The sequence below is a fragment of the Carcharhinus amblyrhynchos genome, chromosome 27, assembly GCF_965287045.1.
Source record: "Carcharhinus amblyrhynchos chromosome 27, sCarAmb.v2.hapA, whole genome shotgun sequence".
Classification (NCBI taxonomy): domain Eukaryota; kingdom Metazoa; phylum Chordata; class Chondrichthyes; order Carcharhiniformes; family Carcharhinidae; genus Carcharhinus; species Carcharhinus amblyrhynchos.
Genome location: NC_137350.1, coordinates 31,780,568 through 31,791,910, shown reverse-complemented (window position 1 = coordinate 31,791,910; position 11,343 = coordinate 31,780,568). Strand labels below are relative to the sequence as shown.

General features: G+C 42.3%; 1 protein-coding gene across 1 annotated transcript in view; it reads right to left on the bottom strand.

Annotated features, from left to right (window-relative positions):
- Nucleotides 1-5,173: 5,173 nt before the first annotated feature.
- med24 (mediator complex subunit 24) overlaps nt 5,174-11,343 on the bottom strand; it is a 65,366-nt gene continuing 59,196 nt past the window's right edge. Inside the window, exon 26 of the mRNA XM_080213393.1 lies at nt 5,174-10,057. Coding sequence (XP_080069519.1) covers nt 9,941-10,057 — 117 coding nt within the window. The 3' untranslated portion in view covers nt 5,174-9,940. The remainder of the gene's footprint in view (nt 10,058-11,343) is intronic.

Sequence of the window (11,343 nt, the reverse complement as noted above, 5' to 3'; positions counted from 1 at the left end):
AGGGACCTGGGTTCAATCCCAGGATGACTGTCTGCGAAGTTTGCATGTTCTCTGTGTGTTTGCGTGTTAAAAGTCTGACAACACCAGGTTTTAGTCCAACCGATTTATTTGATAGTAAACGCACAAGCTTTCGGGTTAGTCCCTTCGTCAGGTGAATGGAGAGTTCTGGCCTCAGACAGAGCATATAAAGCACAGACAGTTTACAGATTACTGATTAGAATGTGAATCTTTACACCTAACCTGCTGTTCAAGTCTTGAAGTGGCTGACAATGTGAGTGGAAGGAGCACTGATCACAGGTTAAAGATTCGCATTCTAATCAGTAATCTGTAAACTGTCTGTGCTTTATATGCTCTGTCTGAGGCCAGAACTCTCCATTCACTTGACGAAGGGACTAACCCGAAAGCTTGTGCGTTTACTATCAAATAAATCGGTTGGACTAAAACCTGGTGTTGTCGGACTTTTTACTGTGTTTACCCCAGTCCAACGCCGGCACATTCACATCATGTTTGTGTGTTATCAGCTTGCCATCTCTACATCGACTATTGCAGGGATCTCAAGGTTTGCCCGACTTCAGAATCACATTAATAAGTTAACAGCAGCCAGGCAGTGGCCTAGCAATGCCCCCGGCACTGCTCCTTGGCACAGGTTAGCACTACCAGGTTGGCCCCATGCACATTCTCCCTGTGTCTGCATGAGTTTCCTCTCACATAAGAACATAAGAAATAGGAGCAGGAGTAGGCCAACCAGCCCTTCGAGCCTGCCCCGCCATTCAATAAGATCATGGCTGATCTGTCGTGGCTCAGTTCCACATTCCCGCCCTCTCCCCATAACCCTTAATCCCCTCTCTCATCAAAAACCCATCAACCCGCATCTTAAAAATATTTAGCGAGGCAGCCTCCACCACTTCAACGGGCAGAGAATTCCAGAGATTCACCACTCTTTGAGTGAAGAAGTTCCTCCTCAACTCTGTTCTAAACCGCCCCCCCTTTATCTTGAGGCTATGCCCCCTAGTCCTACTATCCTTTCTAAGCGGGAAGAGTCTCTCCACCTCTATCCTATCCATCCCATTCATCATCTTATACGTCTCAATGAGATCTCCCCTCATTCTTCTAAACTCCAACGAGTACAAGCCTAATCTATTCAGCCTCTCCTCATAGCTCAACCCCCTCAACTCCGGAATCAGCCTAGTAAACCTCCTCTGCACTCCCTCCAAGGCTAAAATATCCTTGCGCAAGTATGGCGCTCAAAACTGCACACAGTACTCCAGCTGCGGCCTCACCAACGCCCTATACAGCCGCAGCAAGACCTCCCTACTATTATATTCAATCCCCCTCGCGATGAAAGCCAGCATCCCATTCGCCTTCCTGACCTGCAAGCTGGGTTTTTGCGACTCATGCACAAGGACCCCGAGGTCCCTCTGCACCGTCGCCTGCTGCAGTTTTTCTCCACGTAAGTAATAATCCTTCCTACCATTATTCCTACCAAAGTGGACCACCTCGCACTTACCAACATTAAATTCCATTTGCCATTTCCTGGGCCATTCGCCCAGCCTATCTAGATCCTTCTGTAGACTCTCCCCACCCTCCACACAATTTGCCTTCCCACCAATTTTGGTGTCATCAGCAATTTTCGACACCATACACTCGGTTCCCTCCTCCAGATCATCTATATAAATGGTAAATAGCTGAGGCCCCAGCACCGACCCCTGGGGCACTCCACTAGTCACCAACTAGTCACTCAAAGGGTGGTGAATCTCTGGAATTCTCTGCCCGTTGAAGTGGTGGAGGCTGCCTCGCTAAATATTTTTAAGAAGCGGGTTGATGGGTTTTTGGTAAGAGAGGGGATTAAGGGTTATGGGGAGAGGGCGGGAAAGTGGAACTGAGCCATGACAGATCAGCCATGATCTTATTGAATGGCGGGGCAGGCTCGAAGGGCCAGATGGCCTACTCCTGCTCCTATTTCTTATGTTCTTATGTTCTTATGTTCAACCGCCAATCCGAATAGCACCCGTTGACCCCCACTCTCTGCCTCCCTATTTGACAACCAGTCCTCTATCCACGCTAACACCCTACCCCCAACTCCATGCCCCCGACCTTCTGTAATAACCTCTTGTGAGGTACCTTGTTAAACGCCTTCTGAAAATCCAGGAAGTCCACATCCACCGGCTCTCCTCTATCCACCGCCCTAGACACATCCTCATAGAACTCCAGTAAATTTGTCAGACACGACTTCCCCTTAACGAAACCGTGCTGCGTCTGCTCTATCAAGCAGTTCCCCTCAAGATGCCTCGCTATTTCCTCCTTGATGACGGATTCTAACATTTTACCTACAACAGACGTTAAACTAACAGGCCTATAATTCCCCGCCTTTTGCCTGGCACCCTTCTTAAACAACGGCGTAACATTAGCTGTTTTCCAATCTTCTGGCACTTCCCCGGAATCCAGCGACGTCTGGAAAATAACCACCAAGGCATCCATTATCACCTCCGCCATTTCTTTCAGGACCCTCGGATGCATTCCATCCGGTCCTGGGGACTTGTCCACAAACAGCCCCTCCAGTCTGTCGAGCACCACCTCTCTAGTAACAGTAATGTCATCGAGACCCTCCAGTCCTACCACCTTTCCATCTCTAACATCCGGCAAATTATTCACGTCCTCCTCCGTGAAGACCGAAACAAAAAAGTTATTCAAGACCTCCGCCATATCCCCATCCCCTACCACTAAGTCCCCCGTCTCATCCTCTAAGGGACCAACGTTCACCCTAGCCAGCCTCTTCCTTTTTATATATTTATAAAAACTCTTGCTATCCTTTTTTATATTAAGCGCTAGCCCAGCTTCATAGTTTATCCTACCCTTCTTTATCAACTTCTTTGTCAATCTTTGTTGACATTTAAACCTCTCCCAATCCTCTTCTCGCCCACTACTCTTAGCTACTCTAAACGCCTCCGCTTTTAATTCACACTCAATAGATGTGCCGGTTAGGTGGATTGGCCATGCTGAATTATCATTTAGTGTCCAGAATGTATGGGTTTGGCAGGGTAGGTGGGTGGGGGGGATTAGCAGGTTAAATACATGGCATTATAGAGATGGGGCTTGGGTAGGATGTTCTGTTGGGGAGTCAATGCAGACTCGATGGGCTGAATGGCCTCCTTCTACACTGTAGGAATTCTATTGAGAGGAAGAAGTTGGTATTTGTTGTAGTGTGCATATTAAACAAAAATAATCACATCAGATATTTTCTTTCCCCAAATATAACTTACTGAATTTCAGGAGATTTGATCTGAACAGATGCACAGGAATCTAACACAAAATGGTTCTAACAGAAAATGTTAATTTGGTGAGTGGAAGGTTTCTTACCTTCTGTGTCAGATCAAGAAAGCAACACCCACTGCCAAATATTTGAGAAGGTGGAAGTGGTGCATTAACTGTAGGCACTGACCTTTGGGTGAAAGATTTCTCCTGAGCACCATTCACATGTTTAGGCAGACATAGCCATATAAAGGCAATGGCCTCATGATATTATTACTGGATTATTAATCCAGAAACTCAGCTAATGTTCTGGGGACCCGGATTTGAATCCCGCCACAGCAGATGGTGGAATTTGAATTCAATAAAAATAGCTGGAATTAAGAACCTTCTGATGACCATGAAACCGTTGTCGATTGTTGCAAAAACTCATCTGCTTTATTAATACCCTTCAGGGGAGGAAATCTGCTGTTCTTACCTGGTCTGGCCTATATGCAACTCCAGAGTCACAGCAATGTGGTTGAGTCTCAACTGAAGTCCAAGGGCAACTAGGGATGGGCAATAAATGCTGTAAGAAGTCTCACAACACCAGGTTAGAGTCCAAGCAGTTTATTTGACAGTAATCCCACAAGCTTTCAGAAATGGTGTTCCTTCGTTAGGTGTGTGGAAGGTTTTGATCAGAGAAGGGCATATAAAGTCACACACAGTTTACAGAATACTGATTTTATAGTCACAGTTTTCTGCTACCTGCATTGTTTGTTGAGGGTCCCTGGTGACAAAGATAATATAACAGCATTGGAATACTAGGTTGAAGCTTTTAAGGCAATAGGGAACTTGTCTCATAGTTGAAATCAATGTGCATCTGTATAAACTGCTAAAAAAAATTCCACATTTCACCTAGTACATTGTAAGCTGTTGTCCATCTCAGCATTACCTAGCCTTTGCATAGCACACAGCAGACTGTGCTTGCAGTATATTCATACCCTTAAGTACCTTCCAACATCTAATTCTGCGAGCCTACCATTGCAACTGCAACAGCCTGAATTCATTGTTTGACAGCATTCGCAAATGTGGTTTTACATCATTAGTCAATGACCAGAATCCACCTTTAGGTAGTCTATTTATTAATCTACTGCTGAAGGTATCTGTGCCTACACACTGAAGTGGAAATATTCAGCAAAGTGTGGCCAGAGATGTTACAGTTTAGGCAAGACAGAACTGAGTGCAGGAGCTGTTGCTGTAGAGAGTTCAAGTTGAAGAGCCTTCACGTCTTTATTAATCAGACTGATGCATTATTTTGATAGCAAACAATAGTTTTAGAAGTAAATGTAAGAAATATTTCCATTTCACTAAACAACCTAACAGCTAAGTAAGACAAAGTACTTAACCATTTAGTTACAAAATAGCATTTTTTGATTTGATTTCGATTTGTTGTCATACATATTGGTGCACAAAGTATTGTTTCTTGTATGCTATACAAAGCATATCACTCATAGAAAAGGAGAGAGTGCAGAATGTAGTGGTACAGTCATGGCTGGGGTATAGAGAAGGATCAACTTAATGCAAGGTATATCCAATCAAGTCTGATGGCAGCAGGGAAGAAGCTGCTTTCAAGTTGGTTGGTACATGACCTCAGACTTTTGTATCTTTTTCTCAATGGAAGAAGATGGAAGAGAGACTGTCCAGTGTGCATGGGGCCCTAATTGTGCTGGCTGTTTTCCTGAAAGTGGGAAGTGTAGACAGAGTCAATGGATGGGAGGCTGGTTTGTGTGATGGACTCGGCTTCACTCACGACCTTTTGTAGTTTCTTGTGGACTTGGGCAGAGCAGGAGACATACCAAGCTGCGATATAACCAGATATTTTATAACATTTACTAACCCTTTACAGATTTCCCACACATTACGCAACCATTATTGTGGCCACGTTATCAAAACAGACCTCAATATCGCAACTGATGGACCACAAAATTGCCAGAAGAAAAATGGCCTGTCATTTCCCCTGTGTATTCTTTTGTTGAAAAATGCAGAGGTTTCACTTGGAAAACAAGAAACAATCGGAATTTCACCATTAATCTTCAAGTTGCACCCTTTGTCAGTCCTGAGCACATGGTAACTGCACACCCAAGAACGGCTTTCTGGTTACTCACCCACATATCTTTGCTGGCCATTGAGGGCCCTGCTATTCATTCTTGGAGAGCGCAATTGTGGTCTTGTGATGTTAGTATATCTTTAAGAAGATTTTGAGAATTCCAAGGCTGCAATTTAGTTTTTAGTTTTAGCAGGAGCATCAAGGAAGAAAGAAAGTGAAGTCTCTCTCTCTCTGTTCTATTTGGAAATTCTGTTGGTTATCTCAAGGTAAGCTTTGCCTCCTGGAAGGAAAATGCAGGCTTTGAAAAGACCCAGTTCCATGCAAGTGAAATTTTAATCTCTGCTGTGTTAAGTCTGTGAAAAGGGTTTTGTTTACGAAAGGTTTTGGTTTGTTGGAACAGCTTTAATATTAAATCAAAGGTTAATACATAATTACATTTTTTTGTAATTGATAAAAGATATTACTAATTTTCTTTCTATACATGTTAACTATATTTTTAAATAAACTTTGTTTGCTAAAAGGTCTCTAGTGGGTTGTGGAATCATACCTGAAGTGAAACATATCATGACCATTAAAGCTAAATTCAAGATGCAAAACGTATGGTGCAGGTGGTCTCCATAAAGTACTTGCGAGTTTTTAAACTGAGCTATAACAGTCTACAATTCAGCTGCTATGCATACAAACCACTGGTTAGAATAGGGGCTGTTACATTTTCCCCCTTTATCCAGAAATACTGAAGTGAACTGTATTGCCAAGGACCAGAGAGATCAGCTGTTGTGTCATCACCAAGAACCACTAAAACCTGAAAACAGCAGCCACTAGGTAATGACAGAGGCCTGGAGGATAGAATGGTCCCCATCGCAGGTTTTTGAAATATGAGTGTCAATTAAAAAATTAATGCACTAAAGGCAGAGTATTTTAAATTCTGGTGAAATGAAATTAACACAGCAGTACACAAAGTGTTAAAATCCAGGTATAAAAATACTCACCTCCCAGGACGAGTAAAATTGAAGCAGGCAGCCTTATTCAACGGGCAATGTGGTTGGCACAAACACAGTGAAAACATTTGATAATCTAATAGAGAGGGATCATTTCAAATGGAACAGCTAAAACATATCTCTTTATGATGTGCTCCTGTCATTGACTATACTGGCATTGAATGCAATGCCTTATTAGCCTTTTGATCACATCTGTTTAAAGGATGTGGTATTGTTCACATTCACCTAGCTTGAAATGAACTGCAAATTTCTTTTTCAAGGTAGCCTTTCCGGATTTTTATATTCTGTATTGCAGCTAATTAATGTAGATTTTGTAGAAATGTTGCAGTAAACAAGATCGCCTTGCAACCAACTAGAGTTGCTGTTTGATGTATGAGGAGAGATTGATTAGGTTAGGATTGTTTTCGCTGGAATTCAGGCGAATGAGGGAATGTTATAGAGACTTATAAAATTCTAACAGGATTAGACAGGGTAGATGCAGAGAGAATGTTCCTGATGGTGGGATCACAGTCTGAGAATTCAGGTTAGGCCATTTAGGACAGAGATGAGGAGACATTTCTTCACCCAAAGACTAGTGAGCCTGTGGAATTCATTACCAAAGGAAATTGTTGATGCCAAAACATTGAAGGTATTGAAGAGACAGCTGGCTATAGTATTTGGGGCAAATGGGATCAAAGGTTATTGGAAAAAGCAGGATTAGGCTATTGAGTTGGATGATCAACGACGATCATAATGAATGGTGGAGACGGCCCAAAGGGCCAAATAGCCTCCTCCTATCTTCTATGTTTCTAACTCAACAGAAGCTTACAAATTCAATACTGCCAGGTCTGAGGTTGATAAACATCTGTTGAAAAACAGCACAAGCATTATCTGGTTAAACTCCAGAAAAGCACTGTATAATTGGAATGCTCCTGATCAAACTTGTTGCTGGACTAGTAATTCAGAGACCCAGGACAATGCTCTGGGGACCCGGGTTCGAATCCCACCACGACAGATGGTGAAATGTGAATTCGATAAAAATCTGGAATTAAGTATCTACTGACCATGAAACCATTGTCAATTTTCGGAAAAACTATCTGGCTCACCAATGCCTTTTAGGGAAGCAAATCTGCCATCCTTACCTGATCTGGCCTACACGTGACTCCAGAGCCACAGCAATGTGGTTGACTCTTAATTGCACCTCTGAAATAGCCTAGCGAGCTACTCAGTTCAAGTGCAATTAGGGATGGGCAATGCCCAGCCAGTAACTCCCACATCCCATGAATGAATTAAAAAAAACTGCTGCAAACTGAGAACCGGGGTCACAGTCTGAGGATTCAGGGTAAACCATTTAGGATGGAGGTGAGGTGACATTTCTTCATCCAAAGAGCAGTGAGCCTGTGGAATTTATTACCACAGGAAGTAGTTGATGCCAAAACATTGAATGTATTCAAGAGACACATGGATATAGCACTTGGGGTGAATGGGTTCAAAGGTTATGGAAAGAAAGCAGGATTAGGCTATTGAGTTGGACAATCAGCCATGATCGTAATGAATGGCGGAACAAGCTCGAAAGGCCAAATAGTCCCTGCCTATCTTCTTTGTTTAACTACCATGAAGAGCCTTGTCATGCAAGATTTAGCAATTTTCAGATGTCTGCTTGTTTGCCTGAAGGTATAAGATACGTTAGACAAGTGCAGTTTACTTTCTGAAAGAAAGCATGTATTTGTAATCTTTTCCCAAATATTGGGTGTAGCAAAGTAACTTTCCATCAGAAATTAAACAATTGCAACCTGTTAATATTTGCCAATTTGGGCTGCAGTCAACTGTTAATTTCAGCACGTGACTTCAATATACTTGTCCACTTTGAACCGGTTCATGACTGCATCTGATCAACAAGTATGTCAAGAGCAGATAGTGAAAGGTAACTTTCACCCCATCTCTTTGTGCTTGGCTATGGACCCAGCCAATCATCTGCTCTTCACCAAAGTTTAAAAAAAACTACATGAACAGAATTGGGTTCAAGAAGTCAAAGGAATTGTACATTCGGATGGGAAATTCTTCAATTCTAACGCTGCAGCAAAAAAGACAAGGTGCTATTGAAACATTGCCATGTAACCCTCATTGTCCAAATGAGGACAGTGTAACTGGCTCCGTATGCAACACTGACATGCTGAGGTGAGAAATTGTTGAATATCTTTCTCTTCTCAATTATTTTTACCCTCTCTTCTTTGTCTTATGTCCATGATTACTTTACAGGCTTCCAATGAGCGCACTTAAGTTGATCACTAGAAGGCTTGCATGATGCTCTATGAACTTCTGGAACTGACTGGGAAATCAGAGATAAGAGCCAGCTGCTGAACATCCTGTGCTTCACTGGAAAAGAATGCGATCAGACTTGAGAGAGGCTCAACTTTCTCAGAGATCCCACAAGTTCCACTCCAGTTTGTGGAATGACAAACTGCATTAATGACAAAATTACATTTCCACCTCAGATACGTCAGACAAGATTCCCTGGTCTGCCTGCTGCATGTTTACTGCTGGTGGGTGGTGGTGCATTGTTTATTAGTGGTGGGATTCTCTGGTTCTCCTACCGTCAATGGAAATTCCCATTACTGTCAGCCCATGCTGCGGGAAACCTATGGGCGGGTGTGCACTGCCGGTGAGAATGGCCAGAGAATTCCAGCCAATGCTGCTAGATCAAAAATCAATTTGCTTCATTATTGGTTCTCATGTTCAGTTAAGCCAATCTCCTAACTACAACAAGCATGGTAAACTAATAGCCTTTCTCAGTTGTCTTAAGAAAATAGCATTCTTTCGGTAAGGTTTTAATGATTTGACGTACATGTTAAACACATGCATGAAGCATGTGACTGTAGCACTCACAGGTTAATCAGGGTACACAGGAAATGAAAGCACTTGACAAAGTCACAAGGATAATGCATATATACAGAAAAGGCACAACACTTGAATACCCAATGTCTCCACTGGTGATGTCCAAGGAGTGGCCCTGGCTTGTGGCCCTGTGCTAAATAAAGAATGTAATAAAAGTGGAGAACGAGAAAGGACTACTTAACTCATCAAAGCACATCCCTAGCTTTCTTATTACAGTAACCAACTGTACTCTGGACATTTCAAATTATTTTGTTTCAACAGCTGTGTGTGACACACCACAATACATAAGGCTCCAAGAGACTCAATGAATGAATGTAAACAAAAGTCACAAACATATGTTCCCAGCAGGGAAGCTGAGTTTAGAGAGAGAGCAGCTTGTAGATCTGGCTGCGAGTCCCGATTCCATAATCTGCATTCTCTGTCAGTGTGGCTTCCGGCTGGATATGCAAAACCATCCCCAAATTGTATAATGAATAAATAGCAAGACACAATTCAGTGTCAAACATAACAATGGTTTTCTGACAAGTTTGTCCTGCTCCCAGCCCACTTCAATGATGTGGGAATTGGTTGATTAACAGAGCGTGAATGATGTAAACATGCAAGCTGATGTCAACAGGCATTAACCATAAAGTAAATTGACATATCCCAACAGCATCAGATGCATGTGAGGAGTTTGCATTTATCATTTCTTCCTTTCTACTTAGTTAGGTCTGAAGAAACGTACTAGTCTTTTTCAAAGGGCAGCAATGGCCTTTGCTGCCACCCTGCGTCCTAGTGGGAGGCCCAGATCAGTTATCGCTAGCACTGTTTTTGGCTTGGACATGGCAGGCAACTTCACCAGTTCAGAAACCTGTTTCAGAAAAAGACATAAAATGAAGTCAGGCAGAAAACACTTTAAAACTAAAACAATACATTGCGTGACAAGACCTCATTCTGAAATCTGTAGACACATTTCACCTCTGAAAAAGACTCCAATTCTATATGTTAACTGACCATGAAATGTAAGTGCAGAAGTAGGCGATTCGGCCCACCGAGTCTGCTCCACCGTTCAATGAGGCCAAGACTGAGCTGACGTTTTTGACAAGAGTTTGCTCGTTTGGAAACAGGAGTTTCTAGTGTGCACACTGCAGCCTGCCAGCTTTTGAAAATCGAAAGTTCAGGCTGTAGCTGGAGGCTGTCAGCAAAGGAACTGAATTTTAAAGAGTGGCATAAACTTTCACCACTTCGCACGGCAACTTTTATAATATTGCACGTATACAGCAAAATAACAAAGAAAATTCTTTTAAGTTCTCATTACGGTAGATTGTCCAAGACACTCTCAGAATTAGCAATGGCCAATGTAAAGAAGGGAGAAACAAACTTGAATTAATAAAATATCTTTCACAAGCCAATCAAAGTGCTTTACAGCCAATTCTGAAGTGTGATCTGAAGTGCTGTAGGAAATGCTGACAGACAGATTTCAATGAGTTGTAATTAAATATATAAACATCTTGTTCTCTTGGTGCATTTGTTCCTGGTCATTTTCTTCAGGGTGGTTTTCTTTCATTCTTGCCCCAGTTTTTCACTGATACTGAATTGTCTCATTGTAGCACAGTCATTTGACAAGTTAGCAAATGTTACAACTTTTAACTTGAAACCAGCTTTGTAGCTGGTTATTTTTGCCCGAGGGCATATTTTGGTTTGTCATTTTCCATATGTGTTCAATGTGTGTGTGTGCCTTAAATTCCCACACATCATCTTAGCAACATGGCCTACATTGCTTGCTTGTGTAAAACATACATTTCTAAGGCAAAAAAATTGAGATTGCCTCCTGTTCCAAGTACAGAGTCTCTTAACAGAAAAGCAGGGCAGGGGCAGGGAAAGGGGAGAGAGGGAGGGGGAGGTAGTCGTGGGTGACGTATATACCAATCATGGCCATAATCATGAGTTTTAGCGCCGATAAAAATGGGGTTGTCCCATACGGCGTAATCTATGGGTATATTTTATTTCCTGCTTTTTCAGGATGATGAATGGTATTGGCTGTATACTATGCAATGACTCCTTCATTCTGATTAAGAATAAAGAATGATTACATACTTTTTTTTAATAAAAAGGTTTTCATCAACCTTTTCGTAATAGGGAGGGGTGGGGAGGGAA